Source organism: Patiria miniata, unplaced genomic scaffold (genome assembly GCF_015706575.1).
Source record: "Patiria miniata isolate m_02_andy unplaced genomic scaffold, ASM1570657v1 HiC_scaffold_20, whole genome shotgun sequence".
In the NCBI taxonomy this organism is placed as follows: Eukaryota; Metazoa; Echinodermata; class Asteroidea; order Valvatida; family Asterinidae; genus Patiria; species Patiria miniata.
The window spans coordinates 31,632,111-31,656,248 of NW_024037059.1; the positions used below are offsets into that span (position 1 = coordinate 31,632,111).

The following is a 24,138-nucleotide window of genomic DNA, read 5'->3' on the forward strand; positions in this document are numbered from 1 at the left end:
AAATCACGGGAGACATGCTGTTAATTGCTTAACGATATTTTTTGGATTTTTCCCAATTGTAGGTACACAAAAAACCCTTTATTTAACAGCCTTTTTTTATTGGCACCTTTAGTATAAAAACTAATACAAAATGAAAATGAAAACAACAGTCGTCAGTTCCTTTACTCAAAATTCGGAAAATTGAAGATTTGTGACACCCTGCAGGGCGTCTAAAAAAAAAACTCTGAACCCTCAAAGTGCCCTCATTTTCACAGCTTTTAAAAAAAAAATCATTGCAAATATCTATACATCTTTAGAGAGTAGGCCTATAGTCCATTAGCTTTTCAACGACAAATCTTTCCAATCGGGTAAATATTTATTGAGTTCTGGCCAATTCAAAATAAGTGCCCGTTTTTCAATCTGTCCACGGTCTCAATTGTCAGTTGTTAGGAATGTAATGGATTTGGGGTGAGGGTAGGTTTGCTTTTTTCATGCTTTAATCTTTCTTTCTTTCCTTATTTGGTTCAGATTATTTTTTACTTTTCCAACAATGGTAATTTATCCTTTTATAAGTGATGGTAGTTATGAAAAGGACTGGTAGTCATGAGTTATGACAAGGACTTCTTCGATGTTTACTGTGCTGCTCTCTGCCTCTGCCCTCTACTTGGCAGCCTTTTTTCACAAATGCAAGTTTCGGTCCGTGTTCTTATTGCGGCAGTCAAAATATCAGTCGCCATGGACAAAAAGTGGTACTTACTTCAGTGAATTTACCCAATTTAATAGATTAGTTCGTTGCTGAAAAAGATAAGGGACTATACTCTAAATATGTACAGATATTTGCAATGTTCTTGTTTAAAAGAGGACGCTTTGAGAGTTCGCGGGGTTTTTTTTGTAGACATTCTGTATATGACATTATAGGACTGATGCTGTTATGACATGACCCAATACTGAAGCCAAAACAACTGATATAGAACTACTTTTTTGCGTCATTTCTTTGCTAACGCAATCAACGACATGAAAACAATTGGCACCAAACATTTTTCTCAAGAGTAACTTTTTATTTCATGTTAGAAATAACTGCTAGTTTTATACATCTTAGTCTTTATTTACCTATATAATGAAGTGAACTATTTTTTGTAACTTTTAGTCGAGAAATGATAATTGATAAAACTTGTCTTGTATCTTGGACCTTCGATGCGTTCACCTTACACCTGATATACATGTACACATGTGCTTTCAATTTATACTTCTAACTTCTTTTAATTTCTTTTGACAGGGAAGTATGTGGACTCTTGACATTTTTGACGGAGGGTTTGAGATAAAGGAAAAGTATTCACACATGTATGGTACCAATCAGTTAAATATAACCTAAAAAAATCAAATACATGTTTTGACAATGCTAACATCAATCTAATAAACAATACAGGACAAAACTGGCTTTGGTTTTAAACATGTGAAATGAAGTACGATCACTGATCTAGTACCTCAATGCAGCCATTGAACCTAATTTTGAGTAAAATGGTCTATGTCTTTTGCATATAGCTGCTCATGAGGGATTGACGATAATTATGTAATTGGACAACGTTTCACAAGCCGCGTTGACACGATTCTGCTGTGATAGGTAAAGGTCAACACATGGCAAGATCCAAGACTGGAAGGGCAACATTTGCATTGTCAAATCTTTGCTAATCAAACTATATTGAAGCCATTGGCAGAAAACACAAATACATGTATTGTGGGTCAGATTTACATGGTTGTTTTTGTACGATGGGATAGCCTTTCTACCACGTATATGGCCCAGTGACAAAGAGCTACTAACATTATGAAAAACAACCTTAATTATTTTCAAACAATTAACATGCAATTCAAAAGTCAGTCTTTGCCCTCATAAAAATGGAGCGTTAAGTCTTGTACAAAAGTGACACTGTGTCAATGTCGTTGTGGCAAAAACAATAATCAAAAGACACTTTATTATACATAAATGTAAGTGTCCAAAGTAAGTTTAAATTAAGGCAAACACCAGTTCTTCACAATTAGTCTATCATTCAATGGAAACATACAAAACAATGGCACAGTTTCTGCTTGTTACAGTAGGGCAATTGCCTAGTTTGCAACTGGTCGCTTTGTTTTAGCCCTTATCCTTCCATCTCAAACTTATTACTGTATTCAATACAAGCCAGTTGCCTTCCTTACTGGTCAAAGTTGCATACAAAGCATGCCAGGTTGCATCGGAGGACGTGATAACACGCACTGGCTGTGTTTATATACAGGCACAGCTGACTGGTCAAAACGCCAAGATTGCCTCAACTCGCCTCCGGGTGACGTCTAAACATGCTAATCACTTATGTCTTTTGTACAAACACATAAAGTCTGTGTGTGCGAACCCGGTTGTTGATCTTGAATTGGCCATTGTGCACGGCCTATTGTTTGACAATTTATGCTCCAGTGCACACCTCAGAGTATTAAAACATGAGGTTTTGACCAGAAATATCGTACAAATACTGTTGAAATGACTCTTGCAAATCAGTATTTGACTGAAAGATATGGCCTTTTGCAAAAATCAAAATTTTCAGCAAAAATAATTGCATAATATTTGCATCTCTCTCATAAAAAAAACCAGATTATGGAAGCCATAATTCAATGTTTTTGTCGTTTATCAAACTTTTAAAGTTTAATCTTGGTTTAATCAAGTTTGTTTGATCACATCTACATAGATAGTTTTTTTCAGAACAGTACTACAGTACAAAGAAAGAAAGCTTAACAAAGAATGCTGAAATTTAAATCTCAAGTAAAAACAGACAGGTCTTCAAGCACCATGTAAGATAATCAAAACAGTGCAGGAAATCAACTTAAGCGTTAGAAAACAAAAAGGTCGCCCTAAAATGGTGTGCCGCATAATCGCGCACACACTGTCCTTTCTCAGTGTAGTTAAAACAGCCATGATGCTTGCATGATTCATGTGAAATCCTGTAATAATCTTCAATGTCTACGTAGATCACAATATCAAACCTTATCAATTACATCACACTTTCAAGGGATTAAAAGCGCTTCTTAAAAAAGCTATCGCAAACAGTCTTAATGTACTAATATGTTTACAAAATAATTGTACAACAGTTACAAGTATGTGTACAGTTAACTGGCTGGTACTACTGCTGGATCCAATGAATGACTTATCAGTGGTACTTGTACACCAGGAATCGTGGAGTCTTCATGTAGGCAGTGGCCAGCATTTTGCCATCTGGAGTAGGATCCGAAAATGCAATCAACTCTTTGGGTAGAACGGTGCCGAACATGAAGTAATTCCTAGGGCATGGAAAGTGAGAAAAGACTCTATTATCGTCCAGAATGTATTCCTGCATACACCAATTTTGATCAGATAGGTAACAAACGTTCACTCACACTTGTACCAAAAAGAAATAGAATGTGGAATTCATTTCACTCTAGTTTATACAGGTCATAAAATAGATTCAAGAAATAGTTTAGTTCAAGATTACATTTAGGAGAAACAAGAAATACAGTACAGGTTAATTTTAAGTGACTACTTGTGCCTGACAAAATGCCAACTGGACTGCACTTGAATTCCATTTACAACCAATCAGTGGTGTTGAATATGTACATGTACACACAGTGTAGTGATGATACAACAACTATGAGCAGAGCTTATCGCCCACTTGCCAGCTACGTAAAGTGGATTAGCCAACATTTCTAAACTGAACCCATTTTGTGATGTTTTTGATGAGTGCACATTGTTGCCAAGAAAGTTCTGGAAAGGTCTGAAACCACATCAAACATTTGTAACCAATACTGTTATCAAATTTTAGCAGATATATGCTAAATTAGTACGTCATCTCCTCCCCAGGTCAAGGTCACTTCTTCCACAACGGTTCATGTGCATTCCTTAATGACACATTTCAAAAATGTTTAACACTCATGATCTCAGACAGCAATTTTACATCCTACTTTATAGAACATTTTCACAAATTAATAACTGCAATTGGTTCACTGCCTTTCAGCAGATTGTCACCACACCAGTTGCAACCACAGTTGGGCCTATTTTCACTTTAATGAGGAGAATCAGGCCAATTATGGCACAGATTCACAACAGTCATAACGAAACCACCGCGCGAACCAATGATGGCCATATCTAGAATGAACTTTTACAAAGGCAAAATCACACTAGTAAGAAATGAGCAAACTAAAGCTCACACACAATACTTATTTGACTTGCACAAAAGTCAGATTAAATCTGGTTCTGCAATAGCCTTTAGTCAAGTCCCACGCACCTATACCCGGACTATCCGGACACGTAACGCACCCTGGATGCTGGCACGTAAAAAGACTAGCACGAGCGGCAAAGCCGCGAGGGCATTTACTATCTCGTGGAACTAATCACTTATTCATTTATTCACGTCATATAAATCAAGCAATATAAGCCAATCATCTAACGGTGGTTTGCGGTTACCAGCAACAGCACGTGCGCAATGGCTGGCACCAGACGACGGCTGCATGATTTACGTTAGTAATTCTGCATTTTCATTGGTCAATTCACAACTGGTAATGCATTATGCATGTCTACCAAATCGGTAGACAAATGTAAAGAAAAACATAAGCGTTCTCCACGAGATGGTAAAGGCCCTCCCAGCTACGCCGCTCGTCCTAGTCTTTTTACGTGTCAGCATCCGGGGTGCGTCACGTGTCCGGGTAAGCGCGTGGGACTTGACTAAAGGCTAGTTCTGCAATGACACCTGGGGATTTTTTTTATGTTCAAATGCACAGCTAGCATGGCCATATATTCGACTCAATCCAATGGAATTCCGTCTATAAAAAAGATACTATGCATGAAACGTCCTCATTAGCACAATGCAGTCTAGTGAGAATAGCAAAGCAGTGAGGGTGCATTTCAGTCCCTTGCTGGTAGCCAGCAGGGTGCTCATGCTTTCACACAGGGTGCAGGGGCACCAGCTTACAGTGCGCGCCCTATATAAGTCACGGCAGGCATGCTAAGCGTCGCTCTCTTTTCCACAGTGGCTGCTGTATAGGGAGGGAGTCTTTATACCAGCATGTGTGGTGGGCTACCATAGCATGGCCGAGTCCCTGATCAACCAAATCATGACAATCATTATCTAGTCACTGTGGGGGAGCTTCATATTCTGTGTAAATTAGGTTCATTTAATTCACTCTATTCCCAAATCAATAGTTGAGTTATTTGTTTTATAAGAGCTGGAGTACAGCTGAGTAGCCTGTGTTACAATTGATAAAGTAGTAACCAACGGTTAATGTATCACCAACCGATAATGTCACCAAATCAACTGATATTGTATCACTAACCGATACTGTAACAAACATTTACTGATAGTGTAGCAAATGTTACTACACTATCAGTCAATTTTTGTTAACATATCAGTTACGACCGATAATGTAACAACATGTGTAGTAAATTTGACTACACTATCAATAAATTTTTGTTACATTATCGGCCCCCCCCCCCCCAGCAGATTTAGATTTATTACCTACCTAAGGCAATCCAGAAGCTTTGTAGCGATCTGTTTGCGTCGTTCCTGACTAGCAACCCAGATGCGACTGACACCACATACTGCACGCTCTGGTTTGGTCTCACAACACCATGCACGCTGCTGCTCAAACAACTCCTGCTCTTCACTTGACCTCTGACCTGTGCTTGAATCTGCTATGACACGGTAACCCTTGCAATGAAGAAATCAGAAAGACTTTATCAATAATGCTCCAAATGTACAGAACATTTCTGTAATACGCAAGATAGTCCATTTCAAATTGTGTAAACATCCATTTCAAAATTGTGTACTCCAAGCAACAACTAAATCAGCACGGATCATGCATTGCTCATAGTTCATTTGAAACCTTGTGAACCTTTTACAATGAACCTCTACAAGCTTCGAAGACAAGTCTTGCTTTTGTAATTACGGTTTAATTATGAGTTGGGATGAAGTGTAACGATGTCGATGTTATGTTGCACTACGTACTAGCAATGTAATCATAAAAATAATCAAAAACTTGGGTTACCATTTGTGTACAATTAATGGTAAACTGGCGCTCTGCTAAATACGAATTCTGATTTGACACAAAGTTTGGGGTGGTCCGGTGGACTTTGTAGTTTCATAGGAAACCACCTTTATGCTCTAGTTTTGAATCAGTCTAGGCTGACAAGTGGATTGAGCTTCGACTTCCTACCTGATTCCTTGGGTTGTCTGGGATTGTTTAACTCATAGATATTTCATCAGACTTGAGAGGTTTGTGAACCATGCTTAAAAAGCTGTAGGGTAATTCTTTATTTCTTTATAATAATAAAGTACATGTAACAATGATACAATTGTTTTGTTTTTATTATTACCTGGCTAATCTCCTCGGCAATCAGACAGCCAGCCACTTTCTTCTCTGTTGTTATATACAAGAGTACCTGTACATGAAAGGAAAAAACAATTGTGTCAGTGTGATTTATATCTCTCTGCTTCAGAGTTCAAAGATCAAAGCAATCAGATTTTTGTCTCTATCACTGTTTGTAAGGAAAGGCTGCTTTGCTTAACAACGGAAAACAATAGCCACAAATACTCAGCCAGTCACCCACCATTTTATTAACTGTCTAATCTTTTGACTGGACCAAAAAACTGAGAGTCTTGCAACAATTTGAGAGACTTGACTAACTTGACTCAACTTGTGTCATTGCAGGCAAATGACTCAACTAATGAACTGACTCAAGTTTAGGCCTATTAACAGTTGATTCATTATGAGTAAGTAAACTTGTGGAGACTACTGTCAAGCTGTAGGGCTTGCACTTATCAGGCATGCAACTGGCAATTTGGGGGGAAAAACGAGGAAACTCCAAACCAAACTAGAAGTTGTACAGTGTTTTTCAATTTGTAATTGCATTCATGAGAAGTACAAATGATGAAATCAGCGGATCTGAGGAAAAGTTTCATGCCTGACTTATACACTGAATCATGGACTTTTCCATCAACATATTTTTTACAGAAATTATTATCCCAGAACCAGGCTACATCACATACGCACCAATACATTTACTTTGGGGTCCCTCAGAAGTGTGTGTGGTCAAGGACTCCTCCTAAGACCCCATAAAGCTCAACTCAGGGACGAGTTGCTCTCAGACTTAGACCTACTCAAGCCTACATGTAGCTACAGTCTCTCTGTTATTTGAACCAATTAGAGCAGGGGGAACAGGCACAGCCAGGGCTAGATTGGGAGACTTACAGATAATAAAAGGAATTGCCATTTTACAAAAAAATAAGACAGAATTGCTAAAACTTATCCTGACTCCAGTTTATGTGATGGCATTCAAATACCAGTGAATCACATTGACTTGAGCAAGAATGTGATATATGATTCAACCATACTTGGTGACTCAGATAGACTCAATCTTGATGACCTAATTCAACTAGGGCTGTGCATTGGAACCAGGTACCTGACCGTTGATGTAAGGAACCGGTTCTAGATTATGGGATCAGGTACCCGTAACCAACTTTACAAATTACTTAGTAACTTCTCAGACAATGAAAAAGGAAGGTTATGAATGTCATTTGTCGGGAATTTTCAAAATGAAGGCCAGGCTACATGGGAAAAAAAAAACATAATTCACATTTATGACGCTCGTGAAAGTTGCAGTTTTCACCATAAAGCTATAAAGGTCACTGTACACACTCATATCTTGCTCCATTGATGCACTGATTTGGCGGCATTATTGTGCGGATCTTTACGAAAAATCTGAACCGCAACTTTCGGGATTTGAATTTTGGGTTGGACTTCCCGGTACCCGGTTCCCATACTACCCATAAAGGCACACCCCTAAATTCAACTCACGTTAATGCCTTAGAATGCCTTGACAAGACGAGTCACTGCTTTTAAAATGACAAAACACAACTATCCAGTCACTGCCTTGACTCAGTAAGTGTCTATCTTTAAATGACTTGTCTTGAAACAAATCACTGCCTTAGAATGACTGGACTGACTTGTCCGAGAATGACTTGACTAGATTTAGTGACTCTTCACAACACTGACAAGAGTCCTACCTTGGAAGATGTCTTGCAAGCAACTTCACCTCCTTGTAGGAAACCAAGCTCTTGATCAACCAGCTGTCTGATCTCCTCTACCTAGATTTACAGAAATCATAAGTCTACATTTATTAATTCACCCAACTCTCTAGCTGGCAAAATTTAATAAAGCCAGCCAGCAGTAAAAAGTCAATCAAACGACTGTTTTAAAAAGTTAAGTGCTCCCGGCCTACGTAAAGTAGGATTGACTGGATGTGACTGCTTATGTAACTTGATAAAGCTATGCTTTGACTGCAGTTGATTGATAAGCCAGCTGTACCTATCAGTTACTTGCTTTTGTCTGTATACGGGAATTGACTAGTCACAGTGCTTGCTTGAAATATGATCGGACTGTTCGTGACTAGCCTGTGTATAAGTTATGGGAGTGGAAATGGATTGTACTTCCAACTGTCTGTGACTGATCAAACAGTAGGAATGTCAAGTCATGTACTAAGGCCAATTCAGATCTCACATATAAACCGAAGTGAAGACTATTTCAGATTTCTTAAAATTATCTGGGGAATTAATTTCAGTCTCAAATTTGTGAAGCATACATGTACACGCCGCAACACTGGTAATCGTTAACCCAAACAAAAAAATACCTTTGGTTCGGGTCACTCGACCGACCCTATTTTTGAAAGCGATAAATTGCGAACCCACACAATTTTATTGGTTATTTAGAAAAAAAAATTATATATTACGATACCGACTTACGATCAAAATTGGTCAAAAATACATGCTTAAAATAGCATGTATGGACTAGGGTATACTGGAAGAAATAAGAGTGTCAAAACAATGTGATGCATTGAAAGTCAACCACTTGGAAATCCATGAAGTTTAAAGGAAAACACACTTCACAGTGAATTGTACTACTCACCTTCTTGACTTGAAACTTATGGTCATCATGTAGGACCATGATGATACGACCATCATCAAACTCTTGCAGCAACCGCTCCTTCTTCCATCCCTAAAACAATTACAGAAAAAATAATGGCATAACATAAACACTTAAACAAATTGTTGACGCTGTGATGTGGGATATGACGTTTTGAACACCCGAGGGACGCATAGCTTTGCCGAGGGCGCTATGCGCCCCAATGTCAGTCGTAGCAGAAATAGTGTTTCACTGTCCCCTATGGCACATCTTACAGGAACATGCATCAATTTACATAGTACCAGCGTAGCTACAACCTCCCTCGTACCGGAGGTCACACTAATAAAATACAACGCGGTTGAAACGACACTTAACAGGGGGAAAGATCAAGGTAATGTACGGCGTACATCACTCATGCGTTTTTGTGGCATGTCACGTGATCCACTCTCGACCAATAAAAATTCACAATTTATTACTGTGGTATAACACCACATACATTGTCTAATAAAAACAACTGCAGGTAATAACCACTTCTTTACTTGCACAATGGGCTCGTAAACAAATAGGCAACTACATGTACATGTACCTGGTTGTTATTCAACTCACCTGTTTAAAAACATATAATCTAATGAGCAGTAACAAATTTCAATAAAAGTACTACATCTGAATTTTCTAAACAAAATTAATTTACTTTTTATCTTTTTGCTTGCCTGCAAAATGTATACCAGCCCGGTAAGCTGCTAAATATGAAGTTTAAGATCATGGCTCGGCCTCTATTATTTAGAACCTTAAAAACCCTAACCGCCATGAATCCTTCATAATCCTCTTTGCCAAAGTGGAGGAATTTGGAGTATTGAGGTTACATGGCAAAGTGCATTACTGATTGCGTAAGATGCACTTTGTCAAGGTCTTGGGCCGGACCTTGTGTTGTTTTTTCGCACAGATATAGGCCTGGATTATGCTTGAAATCCTCCGTACTGCTCCAGGATGTCACTGGCCAAGCCTCAACATATTGACAGTCACTGCCGCAGGATTTTGCAGGATTCAGGCAGTGGTCAGCCCTCCACGGACCATATTCAAGAAATAATGGAGGAATTTGCAGGATTGAGGTTATATGCTATTTTTTCATGAGGCCAATTGGAGGATTTTGCAGGATTGAGGCTAAAATCCTAGCACAAAGGCCTAGGGAGTTAGGGTTAAAGATTAATTTTATGTCAAAAAGCACAAACTTTGATCGCTGATATTTGTTAGCAGCCAAAGGTGTGTGGTTACCTACTTACAGGAAACTTGATAGAGGTGAGGTATTTGCGATGGAACTTGTCATGGCTGGCTTCATCTTCAGGGTGTGCTGCTGTATATACCATGCCACACATCTCACATGAGGTTGCTCCAAACCGCTTCTGCCCTAAATCCTTCAGTTAAAGCAATTCATATATACATAATGGTAATAGTTTCTTTTTAGGCTCATATTCCGCCAATACTTTCTCTGATAAATAATCTGTACCCTTGCCGAATTGAATAATCTTATCTAACAGAGAGCAGTTTCTGTTTTGGTTTGTTCAATAAAGATTGGTTAACCCTCCCTCTCTAGCTGGCAATTTCAACAAGGCCAGCCCAGCAGTCAGAATAAATCAGGTGACTGTTTTTAACAGTTGAGCGCTCCCTGCATAGATTAAGCAGGATTGACTGGCTGTGATTGTTATGAATCCCAATACAGGGTGGTCCAAAAAAAGGGGAATGGCATACTTCCACTTCCTTGAGACTCTAACCGCCTGTACCAATGCGGTACCAAATGATGGAAAATCCATCATTTTAGAAGAATTTTTTCGAAGAATTTTAGAAGAATTATGAAAACACTATCTCCTGACTCGGTCCAGTAGTCTTTGCTGCAAAGCTATTTTGTGAAGCACACTTCTTTCATGTGGGTATTATCACATAACAATCCCGTTATCAATTACAATATAAGTCAAATTCCCGGGCACGGTTTAGTAATTCATCGGGACAAAAATGACCCCACCTTGCTTCACAAAATAGGCTCTAGAACAAAAACTACTAGACCGAATCGGACCATCTTGGTTTAATTTTTCTTCTAAAAAGATTCTCCATGCATTGGTATATGTGGTTTGAGTCTTAGGGTAGTGAAGTATGCCATTCCGGGGGGGGGGGGGGGGGGGGGGGGGGGGGGGGACCTTCGACTGTAGGAGATTGATAAGCCAGCTGTGCCTACCAGTTACCTGTTTTGTCTGTTGATGGAATTTGACTGTCTCAGTGCCTACAAGAAATATGATCCGACTGTTGGTGACTAGCCTGTGTGAGAACGTGGCGGGGGAACAGGATTGAATTTTTGACTGTCTGTGACTGATACAACAAAATGAGTAACCCTCCTGCTATTTAAACAGTCACAGACAGTAAAAATGTCCATCCAATTTCCCCTGCTGTACTTTAACCCTAACGTACCTGAATCCATCAAAATCCACCAAAATCCACACCCCTGTTACAGGTGATTTCGGCGGATTCAGGATACCTCCATATGGAAAAAGTTGGGGGATTTTGATGGAGTCATGACATGAAGCCTAGCGGTACTGCAGGATTTTGATGGATTCAGGATACCTCCATATTGAGCAGTTGAGGGACTTTGATGGATTCAGGATCTCAACAGATTTACTCCCGGTTAACTGGTGGATTCTGATGGACTCACTGGCTGCCAAAAAAGTTTGTGCATGGCAAAATTGATGAATTTTGGCGGATTCAGGATACTTTCTAGTAAATATACCCAAGGGTTTAGGGTTACACAAAGGCTAGTCCCCAGCAGTCAGATCATATGTCAAGCAAGCACTGTGACTAGTCAAACTGGGTCAACAGACAAAGCAGGCAAGTTGTGGTCACAGCTATTTTATCATTCACTGGGAGTCAAAGCAATGCGATATCACCTTAGATAAACAGTCACACCCAGTCGATCCTGCTTTATGTAGAAGGGGATCTTCTAACTGTTGAACACAAGTCACTTGATTAATTTCGACTCAAACCGACTACTTGGCACAGAATGCACTTTTGCATAGGAGGGTTAAACAGTCACACCCAGTCGATCCTGCTTTATGTAGAAGGGGATCTTCTAACTGTTGAACACAAGTCACTTGATTAATTTCGACTCAAACCGACTACTTGGCACAGAATGCACTTTTGCATAGGAGGGTTAATGAGGCTTCATCATCTAATGTGGTCAAATACTTCTGCTTAAAACAAGTCATTTTGGTAATTTATTCCACCTACATGTAACACTTCTTAGTTCAAGTTAATAAATTGTGTACAACGCTCTTACCATGGTCATCTGCTCCATACCATCCTTGTCTGTCATCTTCTTCATAACATTCAGTTTCCTTTGCTGTATAGGTGTTGATGTTGCTGGGCTGTGTGTAGTAGAGCTTGATGTCTTGTTGGTTGATGGGCTTATGGGAGGAGTTATGAAGGCTGGTACAGACATGGCTGTCTTCTTGGGGGATACTGTACATTGCGTCAAATGACACAAAACATGTTATCACTTACATGGTTTACACAAAACTAGTGTGTCAGTGTGTTGGCAGTGCGGGACAGTGGCCATGTGGTTAGGGTTCGTGACTCGTGATCCGAGGGTCAGGAGTTCGAATCCAGCTGCTGGCCATGTGTTGTGTTCTGGGGCAAGCCACTTTATCCACACTTGCCTCTCTCCACCCAGGAGTATAAATGGGTACCGGCATTAGCTGGGGAGTAACCTGTGATGGACTAGCATCCTATCCAGGGGGAATAGATATGTTCTCAGCCGTTTCATACTACTGAAACCAGAGATAAACGCCAGCCTGATGGGCCACATAGGCTCGTGACAAATTTTACTTTTTACTTTAATGCGTTGGCGTTGTAAGTACATACTGGTTATTGTAAGGGAAGAATTTCTTGGTCAGCACAGCCATGAAATTTGGTTCAGATCTCATCATTTCTCCATGCTTTCGATATTCCAACTGTTGCTGCTGCTTTTTCTTTGTTCAGTGCACTGCCTTAGGTTCCCGTCCCTTCAACAACAAACTTGAAATGTTCCAAAATCTCACATTTTCGAAAATCATATTGAAGAGCAACAGGGCATATGCGTATAAGAACTTTTAGAAAGCTACAGAGACAAGCACAGTAGCATTCCCAAGAAAAGATTTTTCAAGGCGCAAAAAGAACTCACCTTTCTTAGCGATCTGAGATGCCACTGACTCTGGTGTTTCTGGTTCAAATCCTTCAAGAAAGTTGTACTTATCTTCAGGCTTGTCACCGAGCTCTTTGGTTTGATCTATGGGGGAGGTTCTTGGAGACTTGCACGGTGACTGACGTGCAGCTTTCACTGGCACAACACATTCACTCTCATCCTTCAATTTCATGCTACGTTTCTTCATTGTTGATTTAGGTGATGATTCAATGACATTTGAATCTTTATCGTTAGCCGTCATTCCTTCCGAACCTGTCTGATTGGCATCATCTACAAAGTCGACCTCTAGTTTCTTTGAGACTCCCTTTGGCATTACAGGATGCTCTTCCTCATGTTCTACTTCTTGCTGATCCCTCTTCACTTTGATATTTTTCTGCGTACTCTTAGTGGTCTGTTTCTTAGCAGCCTTGGGATTTTTCTTCATTCCTTGGATGTAGAGTTTAACCGCCTTCTTGACTCCTTTTCTTGGACTCTTTCTTGGTGTCCTTTTGCTCGGTGGTCTCTTTCTAGAGGTTCTGTTGTTTTGTTTCTTGTTCGGTGATTTGTCTGGTGATTTGTTTGATGATTTCTCTGATGCTGTAGACTCATCAAGGCTTGCTTGCGACCTGTCCCTTCTGTCAACAGCCTTGCTTGCCTCAGCAGATTGTGTCTTATCTTTCGGCACTGTTTTACTGCTTCTTTTAGGCCGATGAGCACCTCTTCTTGTATGGGTTGTGTAGGTTGGAACCTTCCTGGTCTTCTTGATCTTCTTGTCTGTTTCTACAGGTGGTTTGGAGGGAAGTATTTCTCCAAGCTCTTCTCGTCTCTTCTGTCGTTCAAGTGGTGTCTGATACCCGCCACGTCCTTTGGGGCTGTAAAAACACTTTGCAGAGAAGGTAGGTGAATCTTCCTCGAAGTCATTTTCACTTGATCTTTGTCGTTTCCTATGACAATATAGTAATGACAAGTTAATGCAACTTTCATACTATAGTTCTACAAGTAAAAAAAAAATACCTTCTCCGTCTTCTAAATCAACAATCAACATCATATAAAAAGGGTGTTTAATGTTTCATGGTGGACAGCTATTACTGGTTAGTCTATGTAATAGACCCTTCGCAAGGGTCTATGCTAATATTATATTCTCCCATATGCTAATCTTACACGGCAAGTCTTTGAAAAAAATAATCTCTGAGAAAAATGATATTACCTTTGTGATGCATCTAGTGATGCATCAAGTGATGCTCCACCTGAGTCCCCAGAAGCAGTTAGTCTCCTCTTGCGAGATGTTCTGGTTTCAATGGGAGACGTTGCGTTACGTTGTCTTGAAGGACTTTTGACACCAAGCATCTAATATATGAATAAAACGACATACAAATGTTGTCTCAAGCAAAGTCCATGCTATTTACAGGGTGAATCAAAATAGGTAATCCAAAGATTAGGCGAAAATAAAAATAGTTCTGCTTCCGATTAAATGGCATTTGAAAATAGGGTAGGTAGGTAGGGTTTTGTTTGTTTTTTGGCAATTTAACGATCATATGGAGGTGTCTGCGTGTAGTCAAGGGCAAAAGGTAATTGATGGTTTCGGTTTTTTCCCCTCATTTTCCCCTGAAAAATTAGGGTAGGGCTGTCAAAATATGGTAGGTAGGGTAACCGGAAGCAGTAGGGTCATTCCATGCCAACTCAACAAATGGTGCACACCATCACCTCTTGGATTTTTTCTTTTTTGGTGTACTGAAAGATACTTAGGAGAAATGCAAATTCTGAAAATTTGGGGTCTCTACGACTTTTCGTTCTTGCGCAACAGCATTTTGAAATTTGAGGTGGGCGGGGCCAAAAGTGCGTCGCGTCATGAAATTCAACGTTTAAAGGGCCATATATTTAAAACTATACCACCCAGACATTTGAAACTTGGTAATCTGGGCTATTTGTTGTTGTAGATTTCAAATATTTTAACAGAAAGAAAGTAGCTTGTTTCACATTTACGTTAGAGGGGCCCCAAAATGGCCCAAAACTCATCTGGACCAATGTTCGGTGGGGGTGTAAGTCAAAAACTTAAAATATTTTTTCCACCAAATTTTTTGCCTGTAATAGCCCCCAATTGAAACTACTTTCATGTAAAATCTTACACTTATATTAACTTCATTGAATGAGATATAGCCCTTGCAAAAAGCAAATTGTTTATTTTTACGATAACTTGACCCCCCCAAAAACCAACGTCAGACATTCCACACCAAATTTTGCTTCACATATGTTTGAGGTTGGTCCTTAGTGAAGTCCTCTGAAAAGTTTCATGTTGGTGTCTAAATGTCTTCAGTGGATAGTTGGGCTTTATAAAGAGTCTATATCTTATGATGCTGCAGGTTCCTTAACATACATACATGTACATGTACATGTACATGCACATGTACTTGTATTTTAGGGAACCAGCACAACAAAATCCCCCGACTGTTGAAAGACTTGGGTCAAGACTACCCATTTCCTGCTCAATAAACAGTTGCTTGTAGACCTACATGTGCATTATATGCAAATTAGGTTAAATGACTTGAGAGTCTTATTCTTTCCATGTGCTCATCACACAGCATGCATGTCATGTATGTAGTAATTAACCAGTTCTCACTTGCACAGCATAGTATAGCACTAGCCTGAACCAAAGAGAAATGATTCAGTTTGAGTAGAGGGTCTATGGTTTTAACCTGATTGATCTTAGTTTTCATTATGGATAAGGGGAAACCTAGTTCATCCAAGGAGTTGCATGTATGGCATGCTCAAACTCATCATGCACCAATTGTAGCAGCTGACCTCAACCCAGGAAAATATGTTTGTGTGGTCTATGCATGATGTTTGGTACATTGCTATTGTAGAAGATGTATCACAACTTCATGAGGATGTGTATGTCCGCTTCATGTACAGGACGGAATCAACAAATACTCTCTATTGGCCACAAAGAGAGGATAAATGTAACATTCCATTTGTTGATGTGTTGTGTTGCGTACCAACACCAGAACTTCTACATAGCGGTGGAAGGCAATACAACCTTAGTGAGCCAGCCATTATGCAACTCACTCAACTTCATCAAAACTACATCACAAGGAATGCATAATTTCACCTGTGAAACTGTAAACAATTATATCAACTGATCAAAAGTCTACATGTACAAATGTAAGCCAAGTTTCATACCCAACTTGTTCTTTATGTACCGACTGCTGTTATTCTAGGTACCGGTACGTGTACTTGTATGTTACGGAACCTGCAGCATCATAAGATATAGACTCTTTATAAAGCCCAACTATCCACTGAAGACATTTAGACACCAACATGAAACTTTTCAGAGGACTTCACTAAGGACCAACCTCAAACATATGTGAAGCAAAATTTGGTGCGGAATGTCTGACGTTGGTTTTTGGGGGGGTCAAGTTATCGTAAAAATAAACAATTTGCTTTTTGCAAGGGCTATATCTCATTCAATGAAGTTAATATAAGTGTAAGATTTTACATGAAAGTAGTTTCAATTGGGGGCTATTACAGGCAAAAAATTTGGTGAAAAAAATATTTTCAATTTTTGACTTACACCCCCCCGAACATTGGTCCAGATGAGTTTTGGGCCATTTTGGGGCCCCTCTAACTTAAAAATGAAACAAGCTACTTTCTTTCTGTTTAAATATTTGAAATCTACAGCAAAAAATAGCCCAGATTACCAAGTTTCAAATGTCTGGGTGGTATAGTTTTAAATATATGGCCCTTTAAACATTGAATTTCATGACGCGACGCACTTTTGGCCCCGCCCACCTCAAATTTCAAAATGCTGTTGCGCAAGAACGAAAAGTCGTAGAGACCCCAAATTTTCAGAATTTGCATTTCTCCTAAGTATCTTTCAGTACACCAAAAAAGAAAAAAATCCAAGAGGTGATGGTGTGCACCATTTGTTGAGTTGGCATGGAATGACCCAGAACTATATTATTTTTTTTTGGCCTTATAGATTGCTATATAGAAAGTTTGGACGAACTTGTTGGTGTGGTTGTTACTGAAAGTTCAATTTTCGTCTGGTGCGTTGTCGCGGAAAGCAAGACAACGAGAATGCTCTCGACAACGCACCAGACGAATATTGAACTCACTTGCGGCGCCTGAAAGCGGTGTGGCACCCACATACATCGCGCGTGCAGATTTTTTTCGATGTCATCACGTGATGCATGCATTTACATAGTTAGCAAATCAAAATGGACGACAACCGTTGGAACTGGCATTTTTTTTACGGACAAGCCACCGAAATCGTCAAGATTTTTCACATTTTTTTTGGTGTGGTCTGTCTCAAGTCGATCATTAGGCTTCGTAAATGACTGCTGAATGTATGAGGTATGTAAATGAACTCTGGGGTGGGATATTAGAGGTGAAAATGAACAATTTTTGAGAGGCCATTTTTTTAGGGTCTCTTGCTACCACATTCTACCACCATCAAGACAGAGGAAGATGGAAGTTTATTGCAGCAGGACTTGGACCACCTTCAGCAATGGGAGAAGGATTGGCAGATGGAGTTCCATCCACAGAAGTGTCAGGTCATCCATATAACCAACAAAAGGAAACTCATCAAACAGCCGTACATCATTCATAACCACGTACTAGAAGAGGTTGACTCTGCAAAATACCTCGGCGTCAACATCCACAAAAACCTGAACTGGAACCATCACATCAATAGCATTACCAACAAAGCCAATTCTACTAGGGCTTTCTTGCAGAGTAATATCCATCAGTGTCCTAGAAAAACAAAGGAGCTGTGCTACAAGACCTTAGTACACCCTATAGTTGAATACTCTTGCATCATATGGGACCCCCTGACAGCAAGCAACATCCAAAAGCTGGAGATGGTGCAACGGCGTTATGCACGCTTTGTGTTTGGGGACTACAGGACCACCAGCAGTGTCACTGCCATGATCAATCAGCTCCAGTGGCCCACCCTTCAAGAACGGCGTGCACAGGCCAAGGCAGTGATGATGTTCCGAATTGTCAACAACCTGGTTGATGTCCCACATACCTACCTGACACCAACAGTTGCCCTGAGAGGTCACTCCCTCAGATACCTAGTACCATTCACCAGGACTGGGGTATATCGGCAGTCATTCTTTCCGGATAGCATCAGAATTTGGAACACCCTTCCACAAGATCTCGTCAACTGCACATCGCTTGCAAGCTTCAAGCAGGGTGTGCAGTCAGTCCAGCTCCGCTAAGTCAGCCCGAGATGTTTTTAGCCGCACCTTATGTTTAAGCTGATCAACTGCACTGTATATATCCTCACCTTGCATGCACACAACCACCGCAGTACGTAATACACCAGATGGTGGACTGTACTTTACCGGAAGAGAGAGAGAGAGAGATTCTAACGAACAGGTTATGCCTCCAGCGTAACATGTGAATGAATATGGAGCATGTCGGCTGGAGTTACTCTAGCCCCATAAATGTGGCCTATTTACTGGACTACCTCCGTAAACATTACTTAGGCCACACATCCACATGTACAAAAACGTGTCGCACTTTGCCAAATTTTGATTTTCACATTTAGGCTTAGTTTGTACGTTTTTTTGCTTTAGAAGCATACTCACCCTCTTTATAGGCTAATCAGAAAGTGCTGCCTTTTTCAGATGTCTATTTTTCGTGAAATTTCCAGATTTATTTGCACACGTTTGCTACTCCTAGAACTATAAGAACCCCGCAAAATTGTTTGCAGCACAAAACACTAATTAAGTACAAAAACGTCCATCAAAATGCAGACATTTCCCACAGAACCGCTGCACAGTTTGCCCTCAAACTCCGTACTACACCTCATGACATACTCACAAAATATGCGCAGAACAAACATCGCTGGATTTTGTCATTTTTTTGGCTAAAATGATGAAAAATATGCCCTTTCCGCACTGATTGACTGAGCCAACCTGACACTTGAAACGTGCACGCATATGATCGAGCGATGATTTCCGGTTTGCTCGGAGCGCGCCGCGGGGGGGTACGGTACAAACACTTGTACGCATGCACATACTATCATTTCGCTTGTACCGTACCCCCCGCGGCGCGCTCCGAGCGAACCGAAAATCATCGCTCGATCATATGCGCGCACGTTTCAAGTGTCAGGTTGGCTCAGTGCTGAAAGGGCATATTTTTCATCATTTTAGCCAAAAAACCGACAAAATCCAGCGATGTTTGTTCTGCGCATATTTTGTAAGTATGTCATGAGGTGTAGTATGGAGTTTGGGGGCAAACTGTGCAGTGGTTCTGTCATTTGTCTGTGGGAAATTTCTGCATTTTGATGGACGTTTTTGTACTTAATTAGTGTTTTGTGCTGCAAACAATTTTGCGGGGTTCTTAATCTATCATGAGGCTCCACTACGTGGAGCCTCATAGTTCTAGGACTATAGGACTAGGAGTAGGAGTACACGTTTGCGTATCAAAATTTCAACATGAAATGTCACAAAAATTAGACATCTGAAAAAGGCAGCACTTTCTGATTAGCCTATACAGAGGGTGAGTATGCTTCTAATGCAAAAAAACCTACAAACTAAGCCTAAAATAATGTGAAAATCAAAATTTGGCAAAGTGCGACACGTTTTTGTACATGTGGATATGTGGCCTATGTTTACGGAGGTAGTCCAGTGTCCAGTAAACGTAAATAGGCCACATGTATATGGGGCTAGAGTTAATAGTAGGCCTACTCAACAAAAAGTCTCAAGCTAGCTCCCATTAATAAATTAGTACGAAACAAACATGGCTATGATGACACATGTCCCAATCCTTTTCCTACAGTCTACAAATTTACAAGTAAAATAAATTAGCATACGTACGTTTTGATCAAAAGTTAGAAACAGGACAGCAAGATAGCCAAGAACGTGATGATCATAATAAAATTTGGCGCGGTTTAGGGCCTTCGTGTTGGTCGTGCATAAGGAACGTGTAGTACGTGGCAGGCATTATGCCAACCTCGTCCCCAGTGCTTACTTTATTTCCAACCGCGTTTCCAATAGCAAAGGTGAGAGAGCAGGTAGTGGTGGGCGCGTACTGCTCGACACCCTGGGGACGAGGTTGGCATTATGCGTACCACTTTTATCACATTATCCTTGCGCCATCTATCCGACAAAACTCTATTTCATTCTTCGTAGTACTGGTTCCCGCCGCATGGACTAGATTGGAGGTCATCAGACGATAATCAAGGGATCGGGAACCAGTCTCGTTGAAGTTGCAGTTGGGTCTTTGCTGCAGTTTAATTGGGTGATGTAAACTTGAGTTGGGATCACATTCCTAACTTGGTACTTGGTTGGTTTCCTCCTGAAACATCCTCTAGGGATCTTGACTAGGAGGTCAGGGGTTGCTGCAACATGACAAGAATAAGGTCAAGCTACACACGGCCAATCCTCCACTAGAAGGATAAATGACTGTTCTGAGCTCCAGTACAAAATGCACAGAGCGGACTTGCCTTAATTGGTTAGACCGTAGCTCCATGGTTAGACGTGATTAACGGGCATTTATAATACCCGTTAGCTTGCAATCGCGAATTGTCCAGGTGTTGTGTCGTTTTTTTGCATGACATCTTAAACGAAAATATTCATAAAACTGTATGCAAAACTACTCCTTATGTAGGACATAATTCTTCCAAAATTGCTGAAAAATAAATACTTGAGGATATAACAGACGGTGCACTTTTTGTCGTCAGCTGAAGTATTTACCAGGAAAATAAACGTCATATTTCGAGGAGAACACCGTTCGTTTTTGATTAGGCAAGAAGTTTTAGACAGATGTGATCCCGAACCAATGAAACAAAAGCGACATTTCATTATCCATATTAAAGCTATGGTTATGCAGTTATCACTTATCAGAATTCAACAACAAAGACCAAAAACGTAGACTCATGAATATTCAAAAATATAATTAGCTGGCTTGACAGACTTCGACACCAGATCGGGCGCAGAGCCATGCAAATCTAAAGCCACCGCGCCCAAGGGTCTTTGTGACAAGTATTCATGGTCACACCCCCACGGGCCGTTATTATCACGCGTCTAAGCAGGAGTTTGGCCGAGTCGTTGATCCTTGTGTGTAGTATCCGTGAGCTACATGAGTCGTTTGTCGACCCTGGTCAAAAAAAATTTATTACAGATTTGAAAAGAGCACTCAGCATTACTGCTGTGAAAACCGCATGCTGATACCATCTTTAGTTTAAAAAAATTATGGAAGTCGGAATGACTTCATTGCACCAAAAGATGCAATGAAGTCATGTGATGAAGTGGCCCTATTTTGGTCTGTATCTCCAAATAAAAATTCCCGACAAACGACTCATTTAGCTTGATTGCATCACCTTTATTAAGTCCCAAAGTTTGGGGAACTGTTTACTCAAAATATAGGCTTTCCCGGTTATTTTCACACTTGTATCACACGAATTTCCTATTTTGATACTTTAATTTTGTCCCCGAACATCGCCAAGCTCAATTCTCAATTTGAATTTCAAAAAGCCACACTATATTTTAAGGCTCAGTATAATTCAAATGTTTAGCATACCGATTCGTCCTCAATTTGTAAAATTCGTTTCGTATAGCAACAGACCATTATCATGTTGCAGCCATTTGATTTTTTCCTATTCAAATCAATGTAACCAAAGCGAGGCTGGAAGGAAATAAGGTTCCTTTTTGCACACACAAAAACAATCAGTACTGTTATTGGATACAAGGAACATGACTAAAATGGTGGCAGCATGATAAAGGTCTATCGGCGTTGAATGAAAAAGCAAATTCGTTGTTTTTTTTGTCATTCGTTTTAATGTTGTTGTCATTACATTTCGTTTCCGTGGATACAAGTGTGATACAGGTGTTACAATAACCGGGAAAACCTACAATTAAATGTTCAGTGAACCATAGATCGCGATTATAAGATGGAATTTTGCGTCGGGGTGATATAAATCATAGATCGCGATAAAGTTTTTGTTAAGTTCTGCCGTTATCTAATAATATTTATACTCGCAAATTCAACCTAGTACCTGCGTGCATCACGGTAGCGCCGGAAAAAAATTCGCTGCCCGGCAACCCATGATTGGGGAATGTTATGTTTATCAAGATGCGCAAGACTCGAGGCTAAGAAGTCAGGAAAGCTCGGTCGCAAAAAAAAATTGCAAGGGTGTCGCGTAAAAAGTTGAAGGGGGCCGATTCCGCCCCTAGAGGCTTCAGGCTTTTAGGGTTAAAAGCCTTTCTGGGAAGTAATTTGAAGGGGAAAAGACAAACAGGGAGTAAACTAGACCAAGTTTGTGGACAAACATGGCATGCTTCGCCATTTTGTTAGTGTATTATTAGCCCGACTGCATCTGGCCGTACAGTACTATCGCAAGCTCTGTAGTATACGGCCAGACAGCCAATGCTCCCCTAAACGCTTAAAACTCTGATGTAGCGATTTTGCTACCGATTTTGATCGAGATTAGAAATTTCCAAAGTTGAGGTTCCTAATTGTAGAGTAACTCATATCTTTTCGAAAAAAACGTTCTTTTATCTAAAAATCTTCATCCATCTGACCAAAAAACGACTTTCAATCATCATCTCCTACGAATATCGTCCCGAAAATGTTCCTCCATGCGATTTAAAAATGGCGGCCGTATTGTAATGTATGTATTATGCGCCCGCATAATGCATACATTACAACGCGGCCGGCTGAAATAAGCTTTAATTTGATGGGAATCTCAAATACCTTGGAGAGTTGTGAGAATTTTAACAATTTTAGGAAGTATGCGCAATTATCACCTATGGGAGTCGATTTTCAGGTCTGCACCAGGCTGAAGGATGATTTTGTTATTTGCTGAAGGGTCATTTCAAATAGATTTGTTCATTGTACATATGATAACATATCTAGTTTACAGTTTTGTTATGTGGGCCTCTTTTGCCCCCGGGATTCGATGACAACAGAAATAAAGTAAGTCGGAAACTAACTGCTCTGCAAAATAATTTCATATTAAACAAACTCACAGCAAAATGAAGGCATGGTGAGATGCGTCCCAGATCAGGTTGACGGTCACTGAATTTGAACGGCCGCGCCCAAGCCTATATAGCCATTTAATTCTAATTAATGCAAAGTCTCAGTCCGGCGTAACAAAATAGTCCCATAATAGTGTACTGAAAGGTCTATTGCATTAGGGCATTGGTATTTTTGGAGCATCCGTATTTGTCATCAAATGTTATGTAATCAGCACACGCATCAGTATCATGATTTTCAACAAAGACATTTTTCTCATCTTTCCATGCGTCTGATTTTACTTCTTAAATTTTACACAAAAACTAAGATATGAAACTTTATGTATATCAGTTTATTTTACTTCCAATTGTCAATTATGATATGAATATAAATATTCTGCATGCAGTTTTGTCTATCGAAAAAGAACGAAATTCATTTATTTCATATATTATACAAATTACGTGTATATTAGTAGCAATGTCGGATGGCAAATAATGAAGGCAATTGCTTCAACCAGAAAGAAAAGTATTGACAATGCATTGAACTGGGAAGTAATTGCTGTTTTGTGAACATTTAGCTATTTTTATCTTCTTTGGGGCCGGGGCGGAGGTGTTTGTGCAGCCTAAAATAATGCCCCGGTTTTGTACATCGAGAACGGGACGAGCGTATATTGGCTGACCCAACTATAGACAGGCCCAACTGTAAATAGGAACACCTACAGTAGTTGGGTCAGCATTCAGCAATCAGCATTCCGTCGGTAGTCGGGCATGTCATGCCGGCATGAAGACCGTTTTAGCCGATTTTCGGCTAACTTTGACAGATTTTTTGTTAAAAAACGAGTTTGACAGAAAATTTGACAGAATGGATTTTTTGGGGCAGATTTCTGGCAGAATTCTGCAAAAATAATTATTTGACAGAAAAACATGGCAAATTTTTTAAAAATTGTACATTTGTTTAAAAAAGTTTAAATCTTCTCAAACAAACCCTTAGGACAGCTTGGCTGGTTTAGGTGCCGAGGTTCACTGGGAACCGGACTTCGTCGT

General features: G+C 40.0%; 1 protein-coding gene across 3 annotated transcripts; it reads right to left on the bottom strand.

Annotated features, from left to right (window-relative positions):
• Positions 1 to 1,016: 1,016 nt before the first annotated feature.
• LOC119728664 (N-acetyltransferase ESCO1-like) lies at positions 1,017 to 23,172 on the bottom strand. 3 transcript variants are annotated; one of them, XM_038200971.1, is made up of 10 exons: positions 23,110 to 23,172; positions 14,340 to 14,479; positions 13,133 to 14,076; positions 12,251 to 12,432; positions 10,212 to 10,343; positions 8,935 to 9,024; positions 8,037 to 8,117; positions 6,347 to 6,412; positions 5,494 to 5,681; positions 1,017 to 3,282 (listed from the first exon to the last, which is right to left on the bottom strand). In XM_038200971.1, the coding sequence occupies exons 2-10, from the start codon at positions 14,477 to 14,479 to the stop codon at positions 3,153 to 3,155; spliced, it is 1,953 nt and encodes a 650-aa protein (XP_038056899.1). In that variant the 5' UTR covers positions 23,110 to 23,172; the 3' UTR covers positions 1,017 to 3,152. The 3 variants fall into 3 exon arrangements, with proteins under 3 accessions (XP_038056899.1, XP_038056898.1, XP_038056897.1); XM_038200970.1 differs by lacking the exon at positions 23,110 to 23,172 and adding an exon at positions 19,957 to 20,088; XM_038200969.1 differs by lacking the exon at positions 23,110 to 23,172 and adding an exon at positions 19,880 to 19,912.
• Between the last annotated feature and the right edge of the window lie 966 nt (positions 23,173 to 24,138).